This window comes from Leptodactylus fuscus, chromosome 5, assembly GCF_031893055.1.
Source record: "Leptodactylus fuscus isolate aLepFus1 chromosome 5, aLepFus1.hap2, whole genome shotgun sequence".
NCBI lineage: Eukaryota > Metazoa > Chordata > Amphibia > Anura > Leptodactylidae > Leptodactylus > Leptodactylus fuscus.
Window position 1 is genome coordinate 192,560,601 of NC_134269.1, and position 24,049 is coordinate 192,584,649.

Genomic DNA, 24,049 nt, shown 5'->3' on the forward strand with positions numbered 1-24,049 from the left:
CTTTTAACCCGAAACGCATTGTGCTGTACTGTGTTCACTACAATAAAGTTTTTCTTATCTACACAATCTCTCTCCGACCTTTTTTGCACAACCTCTGAGCACGGATCCTCCTCTCTCCCCCTGCCGTTATGTATTTTGGTATTATCTGTAACTGGATCTGACTACGGCTACAGTCCTTGGACCACAGGTGGAAATCTTCCTGTGGTCCATTCTTATTCTATATAGATCATGTGTACACCCACTTTTAATTTCTTCATAATCATTGTACATAAGGGTATAACATCAGTAAGATATAAAAAGTTCTTTGAGAATTATCCTATAAGAAACAGACCCTATTGGCAAGTGTCAGAAGACCCAAATGTCCTGCAGAAGACAATGGGGTTGTCTTCTGCAGGACATTTGGTTTCATTATTGTTTCAGAGCCTTTGTCTTCTGGAGTATCCTCTGTTACTTTGGAGGTCAGTTCAATGTACTCTCGAACCTTCTGTATTTCTTCATGCCTTTCTTTTCAGAAAACATTGAAATAAAGTACTCACAGATAAATGGCTATTTTTGAAGAATATTCCTTAGTGTAGTACGTAATGGCAATGTCAGATTAGTTTTCTTGGACTGGTGTAACATCTTTGCCCGTCCGGGCTTTGGCGTCATCGTCTGGCTGCATGCTGCGGCACAAGAGGCATGTTTGGCTGTGATTTCTTTCCTTGGGTTCTTCTTGCATTTTCTGAACACTGTCCTATTCTTTCACCTTGATAATTGATTTTTCCACCACACCCATCTCCTTCACCTTCATTTCCCTCTGCTCTTCTAATAGTTAATTTCAGTCTTGTCCTGTGATTGACAGCCTATCTGCCTATCAACTCCGGGGCGGGTTCTTCCTTCTATTTATTCTAGGCTCACATTCACATTGGTGCTTGCTATTGCCTTGTGCATACTAGCTTCTTCTCTTGCTGTCATTACTTGTATTCTCATCCTTGACCTCTGGCTTTCCCTACTGACTATTCTTTTGGACTCCGGTTTGGCACTGCATTGCTCGACTGTTTCCTGACCCTTGGCTAGCTGACCTCCCTTTGTTGTTGTTTCGTCTTGTCTGTGTTTTGTGTATCAGATATATAGGAAGGGATCGTTTTCGAGTTGCCGCCTATTACGTAGGATAGGGCCTGGCAATAGGAAGGGACAGTGGGGGATTTCAGCTTAGGACTCACTGTCTCTCCAGGGTTTCCAGCAGCTAATGGGGAATTGCTGTCCTGGAAATTCCATAACAAATGGCACCAAAGAATAGATCTTGTACATGCCTTGGGAAACTGTAGGAGTATTTTAGTCAGTCCTTGAATTCTTAGAAATGTCTTGAAACTGATGCCAGGAACATTATAACATTCAGAAAAAGTTGTGAAACGTGATAAATTTAAAGGGAGTCTGTCACCAGAACCCAGAATATTAACCCAATAAACTTCAATGTACATTGTCATTGCTCCAAAGAAGTAAGACACAATGCCATCATTTACATACGGACAAAAACAGTGATATCTCAGGAATGGTGGCAGCGATTCACAAGGCGAAATCAGGGGACCCTAACCTATGTATCTGGTGGGCTGGGTTGATATACTGGGTTATGGTGACAGACTTGCTGTAAAATCCAACATAACTGGTTACAAAAACAAAAACATTGCATGCACTTGTGTCACGTGGAGTAAACTATAACCTGTGTCTTTTATATTGCTTTAATATGATATATATTATAAGCCATTGCACCTTTCTGGAAAAGGAACTGGCATCTTCTAGTTCCATATATTACTTCATTCCCTTTTTGACATCCTGTCCATTGATGGCTGGTGGCTGAGATGAGTCAGTAAAGTATCAGAGGAAAGAGGGGCACAAAACCTAAAACAACCTACTTCTCCATATTTAGTAGAAGTGGCCAACACTTCAAAATTCTATTTATGTAACAAAAACATAGAACGATATGAAAAGAAATGACAATTAAAAGCCCCATGAGGTGTTACGTTGTGGCCTCTACACTGTTCCGTTTGTATACGTACTGTTGTCCAAGTGCACAGTATGGCAGCTCCTTCCATTCCTACAAATAAAACAAGTAATATAAACATTGAAGAGGTTGCAAAGATCGCACCAACGCCGTGTCACCTTAAATTGTCTGATATAACCTGGAAAATCCCTTTAAAGGGATCCTATCATTGGAATACCCTTTTTTTTCTGACTAACATGTAGGAATAGCCTTAAGAAAGACTATTCTTCTCCTACCTTTAGATGTCTTCTCCATGCCGCTGTTCAGTAGAAATCCGGGTTTTCTTCGGTATGCAGATGAGTTCTTTTGCAGCACTAGGGGTGGGCCCCAGCACTCAAACAGCACTGGGGCCATCCCCAATGATGCGAGAGAAATCTCCAGAACTGCCTCTATCTTCTGTGCTGTGTTCACAAGGACAGGGTCAGATATTTTAATATCTTCTAGGGTAGACTTATTTTAAACTTGAAGCAGATAACACAGGATCACGCCATTGACCATAGGTGATGGAGACAACTAAGTTCCTTCTTACCCTCCTTGTGACTGCCACACAATACATGTCATAGACTATGCCCACAACGCTGTACAAAGCTAAAGAATAGCAATTGCCCATTGTGACAACTAGATCTTAGAATAAAAAAAGTGAAAGCAATGTTATTAGTTATTACAGACAAGTCTCCCACTTCTCCCATGCACTTCTGATAAATTTCCCCCATTACCTAGTTTTGAATCCCTTTTTTATGTTCTGTATTGGTAAAAATAATCATTTTGTATATTTAACAATTTTTGGCTATAAGTGCATTTTCTACATAGTTTTTCATCCATGAATAGTTCATGTTAATATAAGAAACTTACAGGTTATTAAAGAAATATGTTTTCCTCCACACTTTTTGGGCAGAGTTACTTTCTACATATTAGTCTACAAAGAGGGGAGGTTGATAGAAATTACACAAATAATTGTTGCTGTTATGATTTGCTATTTTAAACGCTGTGAACACTGCTAGGTTGTAGATAAGAGACTGCTAGTGCCCAGAATAAGGCAATAAATGAATAAACAAGCTGGCAGGAGAATCCTACCGCACCACTCCCTTCTCCATTGTGCTTTATGTGTGAAGTTGAATTTGATCAATCTAGTGTACAGACAGCTACAGTGTTGGCCAAAAGTATTGGCACCCCTGCAATTCTGTCAAATAATACTCATTTACTTCCAAACAATGATTGCAAGCACCAACTCTTTGGTATTAATATCTTCATTTATTTTGCTTGCAATGAAAAAACACAAAAGAGAATGAAAAAAAAGTCAAATCACTGATCATTTTACACAAAACTCCAAAAATGGGCCGGACAAAAGTATTGGCACCCTCAGCCTAATACTTGGCTGCACAACCTTTAGCCAAAATAACTGGGAACAACCGCTTCCGGTAACCATCAATGAGTTTCTTACAAGGCTCTGCTGGAATTTTAGATCATTCTTCTTTGGCAAACTGCTCCAGGTCCCTGAGATTTGAAGGGGGCCTTCTCCAAACTGCCATCAATAGATCTCTCCACAGGTGTTCTATGGGATTCAGGTCTGGACTCATTGCTGGCCACTTTACAAGTCTCCAGTGCTTTCTCTCAAACCATTTTCTAGTGCTTTTTGAAGTGTGTTTTGGGTCATTGTCCTGCTGGAAGACCCATGACCTCTGAGGGAGACCCAGCTTTCTCACACTGGGCCCTACATTATGCTGCAAAATGTGTTGGTAGTCTTCAGACTTCATAATGCCATGCACACGGTCAAGCAGTCCAGTGCCAGAGGCAGCAAAGCAACCCCAAAGCATCAGGGAACTTCCGCCATGTTTGACTGTAGGGACCGTGTTCTTTTCTTTTAAGGCCTCTTTTTTTTCCCTGTAAACTCTATGTTGATGCCTTTTCCCAAAAAGCTCTACTTTTGTCTCATCTGACCAGAGAACATTCTTCCAAAACGTTTTTGGCTTTCTCAGGTAAGTTTTGGCAATTTTTCTTTTCCGTCCACACCTAGGGAGGTTAGCCACAGTGCCATGGGCTTTAAACTTCTTGATGACACTGCGCACGGTAGACACAGGGACATTCAGGTCTTTGGAGATGGACTTGTAGCCTTGAGATTGCTCATGCTTCCTCACAATTTTGCTTCTCAAGTCTTCAGACAGTTCTTTGGTCTCCTTTCTTTTCTCCACGCTCAATGTGGTACACACAAGGACACAGGACAGAGGTTGAGTCAACTTTAATCCATTTCATCTGGCTGCAAGTGTGATTTAGTTATTGCCACCACCTGTTAGGTGCCTCAGGTAAGTAACAGGTGCTGTTAATTACACAAATTAGAGAAGCATCACATGATTTTTCAAACAGTGCCAATACTTTTGTCCACCCCCTTTTTATGTTTGGTGTGGAATTATATCCAATTTGGCTTTTTGCCAATTCTTTTTTGTGGTTTTCCATTGAAGACAAATTAAATGAAGATATTAATACCAAAGAATTTGTGATTGCAATCATTTTCTGGAAGAAACTGAGTATTATCTGACAGAATTGCAGGGGTGCCAATACTTTTGGCCAACACTGTAGATAAACTAACCATGCACTCTTACCTGCTCACATTGCAAAAGTGGATGGTGTGGCATATAAATACAAAATGCCACAAATAAGAACAAAAGTCACAGAACTCTACTTTGAGCGTTTCTTTTGCTGTAATTCTAGAGTGGAGCGATTGATAAATTCCACCCACTGTCATATGTCCATATGTAATATGCAAAAGTATCTGTTAGTGTTGGGCTACATTCAGATGACCAAGAGCAAAATGGCTGTGGAAACGTCTGTTTTTCACAGCCGTCTTGCACCAGAGGAGCAGATGTCTTCATGGATACCCCATACCTTACAGTAAACAGACAAAGATAGGACATGACCTATATTTTGACGGTCCGTGACAATGGACTGTCAATAATAACAGTGATGTGAATAGCCCCTATTCCCTGTCATTGAATTTAATGCTGCCGGGTGATGTCCATTAAGAAAAAACAGATATCACGCCGCCATTATTCACTGTTGTGTGAATTTAGCATAATACTTTACGCACCAGTGAACAAATGATATTGTGCAGTTCCCATATTGTATATGTAGAATCTCCAACAAATAACACCAAGCAGAACCTGTATTACCACTAACAATGCCAACCAAATATCGCCATGCAACACACATAATACCGCAGCAGAGACAATAGGAAATTTCCTATACAGACGTCAGTGACTCTTTTACAGGCAATGTTGTGACTTCTGACTGTCAAGGATCAAGACACATCATGTATTAAGACTGAAGTCTTCACTATATAACCATTATCCACTATGTGAAAGCAGAAGTCAACCATAAAAGATGGGGATATTAATGCAAGAGGGAAGAAAAGCAATTTCCTTATGCAACATGTTTCCTGAGTCTTACAATGTGTCCTTACAGTACACGCACAGTCTCGCAGTACTTTGACATTGCTCCTCAAGTCTCACTTCCTTCTCTCTATTGGAAGAAATTTTTTTCTGCTGAAATATCAAAAATGCTTCTCCTCAGAAGTTGTGGGTTTTCTTTCTTGTAAACGTTGCAAAATAGATACTGACGTGCATAGCTACGAGACCTATGTAGGACAAAGAAATGATGTTGCCATGTGCTTTTAGCTCTTGGGTAAGACTTTGGGTTACTGTGTAAGCTGTGGCGTTAAATTGAACTTGACCATATATGATCCTGTGCTAGCTCCCCAATGGTTCCCCTGGTCTCTGTTTATAGCATGTGGACAGCACGTGACCTCTGAAGACAATAGGTGGCCACAGCAATTATGGCTCCCATCACTGAACCATACTGTCAGTAGTGTGGCAAATTGAAGACCCTCATGAAGACCCTCAGAGAGCCATTGAGGGATGGACACAATGATGTGATTGATATGTTCTCTTTATCTCCCTTCGTATTGTGATCTCTAGACACCAGGTCTCATACACAATTCCGTCTGAGCTGAATCTTCTTCCACCGCCATTATATTTTAGTCCTGGTGCTCTCTACCGGGTATTACATCTGTCCCTTAGAAACAAAATAGCAGGACTGCTAAGACGTCTGGCAGGTCATGTTGTGGAAATTATTCGATATAAATATATAAATTATTCAATATAAAACAAGGCAAAGAGAAAAGTTTTGTATCAATGTATTAGATTTATTCAGGAACATTGCATGCAGTACAGTGGACCAAGTGAACAATATGGATGTTGCAATTGAGATGACCTTTAATGAAATGTTGAGGTTGGAGTTTTTTGTATGTTTTAGGATAATTTACATCTAGATAACTTCATTTGCGATGTATTTTCGGTTTTATTTTTGTATTTATTTAGCTATATCGGTATTATCATGTGACTTTTTTTATCATGTGATCAGGATTAGTGTCCCTTTTGGATGAGCTTGAAGAGCAAATGCCACTTTGAAACAGCCGGAGCAAGGGCCCCATATCATATCCTAGAGCAGACAAAACTTTAGTACAATTCTCAGCTTGTATTGTTTTTGTATTGTTCCATTAAGTATTTACTGACTCTATTTTCTGTATGCCTTCAGGTCTGAAAAACCAAGACTCGGTGCCTGCTAAGAGTGAAGAAATTATAGAGTCTGGGAGCCAAGTCAACTTGACATGTGTCGGCAATGGAACTGTGAAATGGATCATTCAAGGAAAGGAAACTAGACCTACTATATCCAACACAATTCAGATCCCACAGGCAAAATATAGTGACACGAGAACCTACAGATGTGTATACAATTCCTTAGATTCTACAGAGAGTGTATCAGTGCATCTCTTTGTAAAAGGTAACAGTATTGAACAGAGGCTCTAATACCCTTACTTGTCAACTGTGCCAAATTTGACAGGATTGTCTGGAATTTTCAAAAATAATCCCAACAAATTGGGCATGTCCCAGTAAAGTCTGCGTGAATGTGGGCAGTTTGGGGGTAGTCTTGTGAGTAGGAATTAAGAACACTATTTTTGACCATTAGATACTGGTATATTTTATATAGTGTATTTTATAAGCCAGTCTATTCCTACTGTATACCCAGAGGTGTAACATGAGGTTTCTGAGCGCCAATACAAAAATTGTACCAAGACCCTTAGTATATTGTATCATAACTATTACTTAATTTTAGAGCACCAATAATTCCTGGTGCTGGACATTATTATATTAATTCCATGGTGCTAGACATTATTACATTAATTCCATGGTGCTAGACATTATTAGATTATTTCCATGGTGCTGCACATTATTATATTATTTCCATGGTGCTGGATATTATTATATTAATTCCATGATGCTGTACATTGTTATATTAATTCCATGGTGCTGGACATTATTATATTAATTCCACGGTGCTGGACATTATATTAATTCCATGGTACTGGATATTATTATATTAATTCCATGGTGCTAGACATTATTATGTTATTTCCACGGTGCTGGACATTATTATATTAATTCCATGGTACTGGACATTATTATATTAATTCCATGGTGCTGGATATTATTATATTAATTCCATGGTGCTGGATATTACTATATTAATTCCATGGTGCTGCACATTATTATATTAATTCCATGGTGCTGGAAATAATGATATTAAATCCATGGTGCTGGACATTTGTAAATGGACTTTTAACTACCATGTGCCATTTAGAATGGTAGTATGTGTTATGTGGCAGAGGAACCTTTAAGGCCCCCCTCAGGGTCCAGTAACAAATGCTACTGTTGCACTCCCTATAACTATGTCCCTGTGTACCTCCCATATGATTTCTACTTTGTAGCAATGTGAGACATTCTTCCCAGAAACAGCGCCCTTCCTGTCCATTGGTTGTCTCTGGTACTACAGTTCTGCCCCATTTCTTATAGTTCATACAACCCTCTTAAGTATCATCGCTGTGCTTTCTTCTAATTTCACAGATGCAAAGAAATACTGGAATCCCCTATTCCCCACAAGACGTTTTTATGAAGGAGACGATGCCTTAATCCCATGTCTGCTAACAGATCCCTCCATTCCAGACTCTGCAGTTTCTCTTGAACCAATAGATTATTTTGGGAAAGATCTAAATCTATCTTTCGATGCTAAGGAAGGTTTTACAATACGGAATGTGCCGTTGGATCTTAACGACAATAGGCTTAAGTGTACGGCAAAAGTGAATGGCAATAAATGGGAGAGTAATCCTGTGAAAATTTACATCAGCAAAGGTAATGAAACATGAAATTGACGAAACGAAGCTGTAACTCGACTGCAGCATTTGAATAAATCCTTGTAAAATCTCGCAGAGAACACAAAGGCGTTGCGGCAAGGTTCACTATTGCACAACAGTTTGTTAGGAGCCTCTATTGTAGATTCCACCAAAATTCACACTTTGCGCCATTTTGTTTTCAAAATGATAGACGCTATACTGGAAACCTGACAGACCCCTTCATAGACAATGGGTCCATTTCATAGTATGTCGCCAAATACTGAACATAAAATCTGACAGAGATGTGAACATAGCCTTATTCTTTTCTGATCATTGTCTTTCATGGGTGACAAATAGCAAGTGAGTATTGGGGTTTTAACCACTTCCGGACCGACCACAGACTATATACGTCCGGGAAGTGGTTGCCTAGTTCTGACAGGACGTATCACTGTGTATACAGCACTCAATGAGCGCTGTATACACAGCTATGGACGCAGCCATAATTCAGCTGCCCTCTGACCCGGCGGACACGTGATCCGCTGGGAGCAGAGTCTTAACAGAGCTGCTGGGTCCTACAGGACCCAGATCAGCTCAGTAAGCTGTATATACAGTGTGCAGGAGGCTGTATTCCTCCTGTATCTGGGGTTAAATGTACCAGCCCCAGTTATAGGAGAAATCAGCCTCAAGTACAAAAAAAATAAGTGATCAGATGTCCCCCAAAGGTCTCTTATGACTTTATGGGGACACAATCTGGAAAAACAATAAAATAAAAATATAATAAAAAAGTTTTTAAAAAATGTAAATAAAATAATAATAAAAAATAAATAAATAATATGCTAATAAAACGCCGTTATTAAAGCTTAAAGCCCCACCCCCGACGACACCATACAAAATAAAAATCACCGTAACGGAGAGGAAAAACTATATTATAAAGTTTTTCAGTGACACTTTGTGTTATTAAATTAAAAAAAAATAAAATAAAATTGAAAACCAGACACAATTTCCCTCCTATTTTGTTTATATTTTCCCAGATATAAAAAAAAATTAAAACACATTCGGAAATAAAGATAACATAAAAATAAAGCCCTATGTGTCCCCGAAATATGTTGACTGAGACATACGGGAAAAATGTTACAGCCCTCAAAACCGCACATACAAAATAAACCTAAAATGTGTCTGGTCCTGGAGCACAAATTGGCCCGGTACTGAAGTGGTTAATGAAGGAATTTCACACCTCTATTTTGCCTGTACATGTAATGGTTGGCTCCAGGGGACTGAGGACGGCATAATAAAAACACTTACTTATATCTGGTTTGTATGCAGACATAACGCATCCGTAGAAAACATATAATGTGAATAGGATTAAGGGCACCCGCTTACTCAAAACCTAAAATAATCAGTTTCAATTTTTTTTAGTGGAAAAAATACCTTCAGTTTCTCTGACGTCCTATGAACACATCAGAATTCAAGGTGAAGATTTCCAAACCACCTGCGTTGCAACTAGTAATGTAAGGTGTTCAATTGAATGGGAAGACAAGACAAAAAGTGTACGTACTCAAATTTCTGCTTTTTACTTTGTACAGATGAGTGGAATTTTTTACATCAACAATATAAATAGTAATTGACATTTACAGGGCCAGTTTTAGACAAAGTGGGGCCCTGGGCAAGTTTACAAGTGGGGCCCTAAATTCCAAGGAGTGGAATACTATACAGTACTTTTCTCTCCACATGATTTGTGCGCACACCACACGGAAACCACACGGATCCCTTTATAGTCTATGGGGTTCGTGCGGTTTCCTTAGGTAACCACTTTTTAATGCGTATAGGTTGCGTATATGGGCCTAAGCTTCACTGCATGCAGAGATCATGTGCCAGGGTCAAAGGACTCATCTCAGAGGACACCAGGCATCTTTAAGTTTTGATACCTTTTACAACTAAACTGTCTGATAATGATAAAAGCGAGTGTCATAAGGAAAAATAGTCTTAGTTGCTCACAGCAACCAATCCCAGCACTATATGCACTATAAAATGGAGGCTGTGCTGTAATTGGTTGCTATGGGCAACTAAAACCATTTTTCTTTATGACCGTTTTCATAAATTAGTCATAGTGAGTCTGTGCAAACTGGCTGATGACCGGCCAAAAGCAACTCATCATGACAAGTGCTGATATTAATGGTCAATTGCTGGCCAAAAATTCCCAATTATTTTTTAGGCAAAATCTGCCGTTGCTCATTATGACTCATGAATGAACATTAATAATATTTTAATGGTTGATTAACTGCAGAAATGCAGCGTTTTTTGTTACAGATTTTGCTGCAGGTTTTTTTTTTTTCTAACCAAAATTAGGAGTGGCTTGAAAAGATTTGGAAAATATAAAGTAAGTTCTTAGACGTTTCCCTTCTGTTTAATCCACTCCTGACCTTGGCTCCTAAAAATGCAGCAAAATCTGCAACAAAACATGCTGTTTTTCTGCAATGTGGCGCCTTAGGAATATGATAAAGTGGTTCCTGTGGATAGGTCATCAGTAGAGATGAGCGAGTAGTATTTGATCGAGTAGGTATTCGATCGAATACTACGGTATTCGAAATACTCGTACTCGATCGAGTACCACTCGCTATTTGAATGGAAAAGTTTGATGCAGAACCAGCATTGATTGGCTGAATGCTATACAGTCGGCCAATCAACGCTGGTTCTTCTCCTATCTTTAGGGCTAGTTCACACGTGGGCAAAGGGGAGGTTTTTGACAGCGGAATTCGCTTCAAAAACCTCTCCTTTAACATGGTGGTCTATGTAGACCACTAGCTTTTTTTTTCCTCCTAGCGTTTTCCGCCTGAAGAAGCGACATGACCTTTCTTCAGGCGGAAAACGCCTGAAGAATTGCATAGAAGTGAATGGGAGGCGAAAACCGCGCGGTAAAAAACCGCGCGGTTTTTTGCACACAAAACCGCGCGTTTTTTTGCAAAAAAACGCGCGGTTTTCGCCTGCAGTTTCTATAGCACATATAGGAAAAAAAAAACCTAGCGAAAACCGCTAGCGAAAACCGCGTCAAAAACCTCGTCAAAAACCGCGTGGAATGCAAAAAACAGCGTCAAAAAAACTCCTCGAGGTTTTTTACCTCGCACAAATAAGCTAGGCGGTTTTCACGTGTGAACTGACTCTTAGAAGTCTTCTCCGTGCAGCTTCCCCGCGGCGTCTTCCAGCTCTGAATTCACTCTGCCAGGCATCGGGCCTGGGCAGAGCCGACTGCGCATGTCCGCTTGTAGTGTGGGCATGCACAGTCGGCTCTACCCAGGCCCGGTACCTGGCAGAGTGAATTCTGAGCCAGAATACGTCGCAGGGACGCTGCAAGGAGAAGACTTCTCGGAGGATCCAGCCCTCACTTGTCATGATCAGTTGCTTTTGGCCGGTCATCAGCCAGTTTGCACAGACTCACTGTGACTAATTTATGAAAACGGTCATAAAGAAAAATGGTTTTAGTTACTCGTGGACTTGGTAAGTATACTTTGATCGAATGTTGCCTACCCCTGAAACGAGCATTTCCCCCCCATAGACTATAATAGGGTTCGATATTCGATTCGAGTAGTCGAATATTGAGGGGCTACTCGAAACGAATATCGAACCTCGAACATTTTACTGTTCGCTCATCTCTAGTCATCAGTATCCATTACCTTAAGGAACCCTTTAAGATGCTTTAAAGAGGACCTTTCACCAATTTGGACACAGGCAGTCCTATATACTGCTGGAAAGATGACAGTGCGCCGAATTCAGCGCACTATTGGCTTTTCCGAACTGAGCCCCAGGTAAAGAGCTATCGGTCCCAGTACCGTAGCTCTTTACAGTCAGAAGGGCGCTCCTGACAGTCTGTTTGTGCTAATTGTTTTGTGCTAAAAAGAACAGATGCTTGCTGCTTGCTAGACACTTTTTACAATGATAACTGAAAGTATGTGTCTTGTTTTGTAGAAGATCACACAACTACAAAGTCTTAATTCACAAGGTGATGTTTGGAACACAACTTCCATCCTAACTATTCCAAAGGTGTCATTTGAGGACAGTGGGAAATATACCTGCATTGCTGGAAACAAAGTAGGATTCAACAGAACCACAGCAACCCTCCGAGTAATAGGTACTGGGCTAAGGCTAAGCTCCTACTAGAATACACCTGTCCTAGTCTACCAGTGATCCATGGACACCAAGGACAATATAGATAATGAAAAGATTTATTCTCACATGTGGGATCCATTTCAGTAGGCCACCCATTTCCAAAAAGTGTGAAAACAACCTAAAAAGTAGTAACTGGTGACTTAGACACCACCTATTAAGTAGGCCACAGCACTTTACAGAACATTACCTGCAAAGTGGATGGGATTCTGGCTAATCCCGTACACACATTGCAGAAAAAAAATCTGCAGCGGAAATGCTGTAGTTTCAAAAACACTTGCATTTTGTACATGCAGCATGTCAATATATACCTATGGAAATGCTGACATTTTCCATGTAGGTATAATTGTGACACAAAGTCCACAGAGTGTGAGGGTGTGAACCTAGAGGGCGCTGTAGAGCAACCAAAAACAGGATTAAAAAGGACTCTGACCACACCCGTACCAGAGAAAGGGGCTCAACTCCAGGGGGAGTGCACACAGCAGGAGAGTGCGGTTAGTGATCTGCAGGAGCAGGTGGACTGGACCAGTTGGAGACAGACAGGAGGTCTGTCCCAAGAAGACTGGATTCCATAAAGGACTTTGAGCCAGAATAGTGAGAAGAAACCTCAGAGTATCTTGCCCCAATAGATTAGTCAGGGTTCAAGTAGTGAGGTGTTGCCCTGTGTGTGGGTTAGGTTGTTTGTTATTTTTGTTCCTGTTATAAGCTGAACAAAACCACTTATTTTGGTGCATTACCCGATCTGCTGTCTATTTGGCATCCAGCGCCACCAACACCTTTGTAAATCCAGGAAAATCGCTTAACTTTGATGCTAAATTAAGCCCAATTGTCACAAATGGAAAACTCTGTGGACCTTCTGTGAAAAGCGCTATGGAAAAAATCTCAGTGCTGCCGCTGTCTTCTTCACAGCGCTCTTTTGTTGTGGCTCGCTACATGGAGCCTTAGCCTAAAAGGGTTTTCTGGAATATAAATATTCATGTCCTTTCCTCCTGCAATGTTTGGAGGAACTCTACAACCTCTTCACTTCTTACCAAGCCCAGCGCTGTGCATTGTACAGTGGCTACACTTGGTATTGCAGCTCAGCCACATTCACTTGAATAGGACTGAGCTACATGAAGTAGAAGCAGCACTCATCTGAATGCCACGGTCACTTCAGTCAGTTGCTTGGTAGGACTTCCAAATGTTGAACCCCCTCCAATCTAATATTGATAACCTATGCTAAAGTTAGAGCTTTACCAATTAAGTCCCAGAAAAGCCCAGGGTCTGTAGGTGAATGAGGACCTTAATGATAATGCATTGACTATATTAATCTTGGGATTAATGAAGTGAATGAAAACTGCCTTATTTTATTTTCTAGAAAAAGCTTTTGTGAATGTTTCATCATCACAGACCAGAAACGTTACATTATTCAAGGGTCTGAATGCGGAGCTGCTGGTAGATATTGAAGCTTACCCAAGTCAGCTGTCCTGGCAATGGCTACACAACAATAATGGCATTACAAAGGATGTTAGTACTCTAGCCAAATGGAAGAACACCGGACCTTACAGGTTAGATTTCAACGTTCAATAACATGATCTTTTACTGTATGAGAAGCAACTTTGGTCATGATAGCTACAAGTCAAGAAAGTTATCCATCAACATTAGTGACTACCAAGAAGCAATGTAAGGGGGCATTCACACGCTGGCGTTATGGCAGACTGCCGAACACTTCCCATTCACTTCAATGGGAGCGCTCGTAACAGCTGCGTTTACGAGCACTCCCATTGAAGTGAATGGGAAGTGTTCGGCAGTCTGCCGTAACGCAGGTGTGTACGGCTGTGATACACGCCCGGCGTTACTCCGTGTGAGTGCCCCCTAAGGGGTGCATTCACACGGAGTAACGTGCCGTGTGACCTGGCACGTATACGCCGTGTGAGATTTTGCGGGCCGTATACGCTCCCATTGATTTCAATGGGAGCGTGGATCGTAAACGCCGCGTTATTTTGCAGCCGTGATTTTTAAATGGATTTAGTAAATCCATTTAATCCTATCTACGCATCAACATTGTGTTTACAGTACAGAGCGTGAAATTGGTTCTTCAGTCTGGGATTAAGTCCCAGTCTTCCTATAGATATTCCCGTGGAATAGGCATAGAATAGGGGCAATTCGCTTCGGGCAAACAAAAAGGAATGCATAATCATATTTTTGGGTCATTTAAGACCCCTAAATATAATAGATGGAGGTCCAGGGGAGCAACAAATATGAAAAAAAAAAAAAAACATTCTCCACTTCCATTACCACTTTTGGGCCTCCTCATGCGTTCTCCTGTAATGTCATGTGACTGGGGTCACCACTGAGGTCTGTGATTGGGCCACCAGCAGTCACACTGGCAAGCCAATTGTCAAGACATCATGACGCGTGCCCATGACAGCGTGCCTATGTGAACACTGAGGCCTCAGTGGAGACCCCGGGCATATGACATCAAAGGAGAGTGCCAGACGTCACTGAGCGTGCAGGACGCTGCATGAAGGCCCAAAAGTGATAAAGGAAGGTATTATATTTTTTAGCTACATCTCCCCTGGGCCTCCACCTACTATACTTGGGGGTCTGAGGAGACCCCAAAGTATAATAATGTCACAAAGCTGAAGATAAGCTGAAACAGAACTTATTCGAACCAAAATGAATCTTGCTCCCAAAACACTCGAAACGAATCTTGAGAGGTCTGCCCATCTCTCAACAGTATATAGAATTGAAGCAGTTGAGATTTTGGTTTATTTTCTAATTTTTTACTTTTATTTTTTGGGGGGTTTGGTTTAGGCGCAGGACCATCCTGTTTCTGAACCGTCTGAATGGAAATGAGAGCGGGACTTACACTTTCTTTGCAAACAATTCAAAAACCAGCGCCAATCTGTCTTTTGAGATAAAGTTATACAGTAAGTGTTTTTGGTTTTTTACTAGTTTTAAGCAATATAAAATAACTTTAATGACAGCTGACATGTCTGCCAAGCAAGCTGTTGAATATATCTGCCCCTGTGATGTCTGCCCCCTGCCTGTTACACTGTGAATGACACCATAGTGATATAATGCTGTTATGTATGTGTTCCAGGTGCTCCAACTGTGAATATGACGCTTTATAGTGTAAACGACTCCCAGGAAATAAAATGTATATCACAGGGGTATACGCTACCGGATATTAAATGGCTTCAGTGCTTTAATACAAGGTGAGAACTGCAATGAATCTGGAAAATGTAGAAAATTGACTCATTTAGGCCAAAAAAATGTAAAAAAGGAACAGCGATGTGGGACTTTCATACACTTGTGTGTTGCCACTCTATTCAAAGCTTCAGGACTGGTCTAGCGCTATCTCCATCAGTTCCATAGAAATGAAGCAGAACATATGACCATCTCTCCATCCAAATGGGTGGGACCCAGGGCTGCACCTCTAATGAGGCGATGTGAGGCAGCCGCCTCAGGCAGCAGTTTGGGAGGGGCGGCAGCCACGGGACTTTTTTGTTTCCTAAACAGTATTAAAGTTAAATGACCTTTGATGATGTCAGTGATGATGTCATCAAAGGTCCTTTTGCTATTCGGCATCTATCCAGGGCCCGCGTCACGAGGGGGGGGGGCAAACATCCTCAGGGCCGCATACTTTCTCTTCCATTAGGACTAGATTGGCAGCAGATAAATCACTGCCATTTGCAGGGGCTTCCGATCGCTGTTTGTAAAAGTTTCCCTGCACACATTAGCTTGCTGTGCCACCCCTCCCCCTCAGCATCGGCGTGTGAGGGGAGAAGTCTCTTGCGATGTCACAGCTTTCTCCACTGCCAGGAAGAGCTGCACATGAGTTTCACTCATGTCCTGTGCACCCAGCACATCCAGCAATTCAGCCAAAGGTAAGTATATATTCTTGGGTAAAATATGTGTATATGTGTTTACATCAGTGGTGTAACTACCGCTGTAGCAGCAGAGGCAACTGCCACAGGGAGGGGCGCTGGAGGCGGTTACAGGGGGAGAGGAGGAGGAATTTTCGGCGCGCAAGCTTAAGGTGGGCCGGTTTCAAGTTATGATGCGGGGGGTGCACGGTGGTTTGGAGGAACGCCCAGGGTGCACAGACAGGCGCATTTACATATCGGTTTTACTGGTATGTAATAAAAACTAGGGGGGGGGGGGGGTCTCTTTAAAAAAAAGAGTAGCAGCGGCCCCCTGCAACCACTATTATGCCCCACAGCGGCTATGGAGCATAATAGAGTTGGGTGGGCAACTGTGTGGCATAATAGAGGTTTCAGGGGGCCGCTGTGGGACATAATATATATTGACGCACACCTTCCCCCCGCTACCTGATGCGGACGATCAAAAGAAAAACCCAATCACGCCACCCCCCAAGGCAGCAGAGGGGCCAGGTTCACCACTAGTGGGACCTCTATTCCTACAGTCAGTCGGAGTTCAAAAGGTCAGACCTACACTTATCGTGGAGATAGGATGATCACTTGTGATAAAAGGCATCTGGCACCAGAGCCACCATATCAACCCAGCCCCGCAGATAGATAGGTTAGGGTCAGCTGAATCAAACAGTCTTTTCCCCTTGTGAATCACTGCCTTTCTCGACAAGATTGCTGTTTACCTCTATGGAGCAATGGCAACACCCTCATTGCTCCAAAGAGCTCATTTGCATATTCACAAAAAAAGGTGATAGCTTGGCAATGAAGGCACAGATTCACAAGGAAAAAACACTGATTCAGCTGACCCTAACCTATCTATCTGCGGAGCTGGGTTAATATGCTGGTGTTAGTTTATTATATAGAACAATGGAAAAACCTCTCTTAGGCTATGTTCAAAGAAGTCAGTGAAAAATCAGACAAAATAGCCCAGCAAATCTGATAAACCCTGTTATAATCTATGTGGCTATAGTCCGTCATGACAGATTTATCCCTATTAAAATCTCAAGGAAGCGTGAATGCAGCCATAGCTGTCATTGAATAAGAATATTCCTCAGGGAATGAAAATCTGTATAGACATAGTTCTGGTCTCAGATGAGAAGAGTAAGAATAAGATAAGAATTGTATCCAGTCTAGGCAATGCTCTGTGAGTTAAACACATCATCAGCGCTCACATAAATCACTGATGGTTTCCGTCCAGACCAGCAGTCAGGCGCATTAGGCACGGTTCGAGGCTCCTAGGCACCGATGCAAAACCTTTCATATAATATACACACATCCCTACATCTATGGCATATAGGTAATATCTGCTCACCTTCTTCATATCTGATTCGTTTCTATTTACAGCTGCTCGGATGGTGAAAAAGTCCCTTTAAAAGGTGAAGAATCGCAGGATATACAGGAAGACGTAGTGATAAGTGTCATGAGGCCATATACGACTCTCAGCAACGTCACTATTTTCTGTACAGCTTCAAACAATGCCGGTGGTACATCTGATAAGATCTTTGTCGCTAGCACCATTACATGTAAGTGGTCATCTGTAGTCAGACATCTTTTTATTGAATGTACAATTTCTGAGAACTGCATTGATGTAAAATATAGGTGATAAGTTGTATATGTATAGGGAGTCTATGAGGTTCAAAAAGTCCTCCAAATCGATAATAGTGAAATGTAGAGGCCATTAATAGGAGCAGAAATGGAACTATGTGGCCACAAACTGATGACGCAAAGCAGAGATGATCATCTTTTTTAGACCTGAAAATCACCCTGCAAGTGCACCAGGGGCGCAGATTTTCCTACAGACCATAGCAAGTAAGCTGACTCTCCTTAAGAATCTCTTCCCAACATCACCCCTTTATCTCTGACATTTTCAGTCCTGGTTGTGTCATGGTTGTTGTTAGAGATGGGCAGATTGGTTCATATTAAGCCAGTTTTGACACACATATTCCAAATTATTAGTTTTTTAGTAAACTGACCAAATGGGGATTCATCTGGGACTAAAATGGCCACTGCATTGTAATCCTATAGGCCTGTGATTGGGCCTCAGTGGTAACATGAGCACACTGAGTAACATCAGGTCATGACATTTGGCGTGCCCATATGACTGCTGTTGGCCCCATCATCTTGGGCCGATGACATTACAGAAGATGTCGAACATCACCAGCTAGATATTATATAGATGGGTTCCTAGGAGCCCTGACAGTGTCTTACACTATGTTTTATAGATAGGTTCCTAGGAGTCCTGACAGTGTTCTACACTATGTTATATAGTTAGGTTCCTAGGAGCCCTGACAGTGTTCTACACTATGTTATATAGTTAGGTTCCTAGGAGCCCTGACAGTGTTCTACACTATGTTATATAGATAGGTGTCTAGGAGCCCTGACAGTGTTCTACACTATGTTATATAGATAGGTGTCTAGGAGCCCTGACAGTGTTCTACACTATGTTTTATAGATAGGTTCCTAGGAGTCCTGACAGTGTTCTACACTATGTTATATAGATAGGTCCTAGGATCCCTGACAGTGTTATATGCTATGTTTTATAGAGCCCTGATAGTGTCAATGTAAGGTGTGTAAAGCCACCGTAATAGTAGTTTAGTCTATTTAGACAATCTTTCAGACAGTATTAGTAAATCTAACCCAATGTCCAAATCTACGGATAGTGTTCAGTGATGGGGAAATAACAAAATGACTTCTAAGCCAAAAATCTTTCAAGCCAAAATATCAGCTAGACAGATTTTAATATATGGTTATGTCATTTTGAAGGATATTCTTTTAGGGTTGAAAATATAATAAGGCCATTATTATTATTATTGTATTAAATGATAGATAGTACCTTTAATTATTTTCCCATTATTTTCTGTAGTAATGTCTACTGGAAGAGTTGAAGATCTCCAGCAATTCAACCCCATGATAATAGCACTGGCGGGGGTTGGAGCCTTCTTCCTCTTGCTTTCAATGTTTTTCTACTACAAATACAAGCAGGTATGTAACTGTATTAAGTTTTTCTGCCATTAGGTCAGTATAATTCATTTTGACAGACAGTCCACCTGATGGTTACTGGAACACTTTTAGTGGTATAATCTACTTGATGGTTACAAAGTGAGCAGTCTTTGACTGGGGTTGGGGACAGTGAGAAACTGCAGGTCCACCACAACCATGTTGGAGCTAGAGTGAGCGTCCCATCCCATCCATCAGTGTCACTCTGGGTCTCTGGGGAGGGGTAGACTCCATGACACGGTCTGTCCAGTCTAGACATTTTTCCTAGGCTTGAGTTGGTTACTATGTATGAATCTTCCATCTGTCCTTGTGGCACCTAAAGGCTGTCAACTACACATCTCACACTGATCCAAAAATGGCTCCCGAATTGCTGTTGTCTCTCTTCAGCTTGGTGTTGGCACTTTTTGTGTAGCACTTTGTACCTTCTAGGTTGCACTGACTCATTATACATCTATACTTTCTTACCTCTTCTCAGTCCTCCATTTCCAATGGCGGCCATTCCGTTGGTCTGTTTAGAAGTCCCCTGGCTGACGTCACTAGTGACATCCCATTTGTTCTAGCGGACCTCTGTAGTCCATCACAGGCCTCAGTAGATAAACGTCACGTGACCACAGTGATTGTGGTTGTTCTAAGGTTTATCTTGCCCCTACACTGTGAGCAGAATAATTTTACACCTCACGCCACGTTGGCCTATGCCGATGTCTACCACCTTCTAAAATAGTTTGCCAACTTTTGGTTGGTTTTGTTTTTTTTCCAGACTATCAACTGTAGTTATATTAAATTTTTAGAAAAACACAAAAATGTGGTCTTTCAACAGGAAGCACACTGTCATAGGTCTTGAGAAATCTCAGTCAAGCCTTTGTTCTGCAGAAAAAAATCTAAATACTGGTTAAAAAAAGCAGGAACAGAAACAAAAGGAAATGTCGATACTTTAAAATCAGAAATGTATGGTGGAAGGTGGATGTTCAAAGGGCTTACACAGACAAATACGGTTGTATTTTTCCCAAAACAGTGCCACTCCTCTCTACAGGATGCATGAGGCATTGCAGTTTGGCTGAAAGAAAGCAACCAGGATTTTTGTAGTTAAAAATAAAAGTGGTTGTTCAGGATGGTGATCATAAGAAAAAGGGTTTTAGAAAATATAAATGAGTAAGTTGATGGCCTCTTTTGTTAATACATATGACAATTTTATGTTAAACCAATTGCTAGTCAGTGAGAAGGGTCACCCTACTGACAACTAAGCTCACAATGAGTAGAGATATATGTTCAAAGAATAAGTTATGAAGATATATATAGCAGCAAAATCGTGAGTAGACAGGACTCCCAGGAAAGACAGTGAGAGTCCTCAGTAACATTGAGAGCTTTCCTTTGAAAGCTTTGTATCCAGGGCCGATTCTCGCTTTTCATCTTTCTGAGGCTAAAATTCTAATTAGGCTTTGACTATGACTGCGCATGTGCACTATTCAGAAATGAAACCGCTGGGCTGAAACACATCTCAAAGCCCCCCAACGCATGCACAAAGATTGAAAGGAGCCGGGGACACACAATAAGTTTTATTGTGTATCTTAAAGGGGTATTCCCACGTCGCATACTCACCAGTCTTCACTGCTGTAAAATCTTCTTTCTTTCTGGTTTCTTGCATCATTTGGTGGGCTGGGTTTCATATGCAACCTGTCATTTAGCTCCGCCCCAAATTAGCATGTAGCTCCGCCCACCGCATAGCGTGATCCTATGGGGTGGCTGAAGGGCCTGTGATGTCATCAAAGGTCCTCAAAGAAGACTATATGCACAATATTGGACTATGAAGTACAGGCAGGAACAACTCCATTCTGTGTTACATACAGAGACTGCCTGTCTCTGCCATAATGAACACAATTGAATTAGCTAGCCTGATAACTGGGAGAACAGAAGACGAGTTCAGAAATGAAAGCAGCTCCTCTCCCCTATCTGAGTGCAGGAAGCTAGGTCACGTGGTGCAGACACAGGAATAGCTAGAAACACAGGATCGCTCCCGTGCACTTAGCCCCTCCTCCCTCCCCCTGAGAGCAGCAGATACATCACTTGACTTTTGACCAGATAAGTCAGGGCTGTGTCAACACTGAATTGAATAAAGTAAGATAGTGGACACACAAAGCAGTTTTGCTTAGCAGTGTATTTAGGAAAAGTCTTACATACACATTAACAAGCAGTATAGATAGGATTCTTGTGATGGGACAACCCCTTTAAGGGGTAGTATCCTTTGGTTTGGCATATTTCCATTCTGACTCACTATCATGGAGGTCAAAATCTCTTCATAAATCGGTCATGCCCTTGATTAAGAATGACGTACGAAACACCATTATTAATATGTCTGCCCTCTGTACTATTTATTTGCTTTAAATCTATGCAGGAGGTTTGTAGCTTTGTATTGTGAAACCAAAGCTCTGACATCAATAGAGATGTATTATGAAATAAAACATTTTGGATCTAAAGTCTAAAAGGATGACAGATTTACTTTAAAGGGCAATAGTACTGTACCTTTGGCACGACAGCAGGTCATTGTGTATTATTTGGCAGTAAAATGGCATAAACTGAATTGTGATGTATAAGGTCACCTGTCAGTGATGAAGAAGAGGCAAATATATTGGAATATTGTCGCTTCCAATGAATATGCATTTCCTTCTCTTTGTTATTGCAGAAACCTAAATATGAAATCCGCTGGCAGATGGTCCAGATGTCAGAAGGCAACCAGTACATATGCATCGACCCTACACAACTGCCATACAATGAGAGATGGGAGTTTCCAAGAACCAATCTGCAGTTTGGTATGTATGATACCGGGGGTCAGATTGGGGCTATATGGGTCAACTGGCAAAATCAGGAACTGCCATCTTGCAATGATGAGCAAGACTCAACATTGTTTAACACTGTTTAGATTCATATGGATGTCACTAATACAGCCATAGCCTTAACTACTCACACATACAGTACATGTAAGTAAAGTTAGTGTAGCCAGCTATAAAGCCCTTACATACCGCTGCGACACAGTGCCTACAACATCTAAGCCAAGGGTCCTCAAACTGTGGCCCAAGGGCCACATGCGGCCCGCCAAGCACTTCTGTCTGGCCCCGCCTACAACGCCGGCAGGCGTGCATTTATAATGAAGCTCCTGGGGAGCTCGGGCCAGGCCATGGAGCGCACTTCACTTTACCTATTGGAGGGCACCGCTCCCGATGTCTGTGCGACCTGCTCTGCCTCCGGCCCACTGTTTAAAAAGTTTGAGGACCCCTGAATTCTAAGCAGTAGTAATATATCTAATGTGGAATAACAGGCCTGTGGAGTTGGAGTCCGAGTTAGTAGATTCCCTTGCACTAGGGCTACCTATAACCTTTAGCACTGTCTAGTAACACATCTATGTCAGCCCTCCTTTCGTTTCCTGTTTAGCAGTAAACTTGTTGCCACCACAGTCCGCAGGTTTGTGCTTTGTTTGCTAGTTTCTTGTGGTTTTCCTGAAAGAGAACTGTGAAGACATTAAACAGGATGGAGGTTACAATGTACTATCTTACATATAGGAAAGACTATAGGAGCAGGTGCATTTGGAAAAGTGTTGGAAGCAACAGCCTTTGGGATGGGGAAAGACGACTCGGCCCTCAGGGTTGCTGTGAAAATGCTAAAACGTAAGTATACTTCCTTTATGACTTGTATTTTAAGCTGGCCATACACGGTAGAAAATTCGCGGCTGAATTCAAGAATGGGCCAAAGGGATGGGGATGTTCAATAACAGAGGCAGAACTTGTCTGGCATCATCTTACAACCCTCTCCCCATTCCGAACACCATGATTCCCATTATACAATCATTTAGTCAATGATGATAGCTTAGAGCGGTTGTTTAGGTTATATAATCCTGGACAACTTCTATAATACTGTCAATACAATATAAAAGTAGTCTTCTAAAAAATGATGGTTATTGGATGGTTCCTTTGGGCAACCTCCTTATCTCCAAGAGGACATATATATCAGAACTGTAAATAAGCCTGGTGTAGGAATGATCTCCATCCAACAAAAAACTCTGCTATCACATACTGTACAAAAACATGGAACCTTCTTTTCTGTTTCTTTAGCCAGTGCACACACAGATGAGAAGGAAGCATTGATGTCGGAGCTTAAAATTCTCAGCCATTTGGGACATCATGAGAACATTGTGAATCTTCTGGGTGCTTGTACAAGTGGAGGTGAGTGGTTTTCATACTTTCCTTTTTGCTTTAACTTCAATATTACAATTGATTTCTGTAAAGTCAGACGTCAGCCAGTCACTAGACCGTTCAGCCATCAGCCAGTCTCTAGACCATTTAGGCATCAGCCAGTCTCTAGACTATTCACCCATCAGCCAGTCTCTAGACTATTCAGCCATCAGCCAGTCACTAGACCATTCAGCCATCAGCCAGTCTCTAGACTATTCACCCATCAGCCAGTCTCTAGACCGTTCATCCATCAGCCAGTCTCTAGACCATTCAGCCATCAGCCAGTCTCTAGACCGTTCATCCATCAGCCAGTCTCTAGACCATTCAGCCATCAGCCAGTCTCTAAACCATTCAGACATCAGCCAGTCTCTAGACTATTCACCCATCAGCCAGTCTCTAGACCATTCAGCCAACAGCCAGTCTCTAGACCATTGAGCCATCAGCTAGTGGCTGGACTATTCACCCATCAGCCAGTCTCTAAACCATTCAGCCATCAGCCAGTCTCTAGACCATTCAG

At 41.6% G+C, this 24,049-nt stretch overlaps 1 protein-coding gene across 1 annotated transcript in view; it reads left to right on the plus strand.

Moving 5' to 3' along the window:
* The window catches only part of CSF1R (colony stimulating factor 1 receptor), a 52,664-nt gene that overhangs the window by 16,357 nt on the left and 12,258 nt on the right, over positions 1 to 24,049 (plus strand). The window contains exons 2-13 of the mRNA XM_075274964.1: positions 6,608 to 6,853; positions 7,975 to 8,259; positions 9,657 to 9,787; positions 12,201 to 12,363; positions 13,756 to 13,945; positions 15,195 to 15,310; positions 15,484 to 15,598; positions 17,660 to 17,838; positions 19,179 to 19,297; positions 21,990 to 22,116; positions 22,864 to 22,968; positions 23,413 to 23,523. Of these exons, the coding sequence (XP_075131065.1) occupies positions 6,608 to 6,853; positions 7,975 to 8,259; positions 9,657 to 9,787; positions 12,201 to 12,363; positions 13,756 to 13,945; positions 15,195 to 15,310; positions 15,484 to 15,598; positions 17,660 to 17,838; positions 19,179 to 19,297; positions 21,990 to 22,116; positions 22,864 to 22,968; positions 23,413 to 23,523 (1,887 nt within the window). The remainder of the gene's footprint in view (positions 1 to 6,607; positions 6,854 to 7,974; positions 8,260 to 9,656; positions 9,788 to 12,200; positions 12,364 to 13,755; positions 13,946 to 15,194; positions 15,311 to 15,483; positions 15,599 to 17,659; positions 17,839 to 19,178; positions 19,298 to 21,989; positions 22,117 to 22,863; positions 22,969 to 23,412; positions 23,524 to 24,049) is intronic.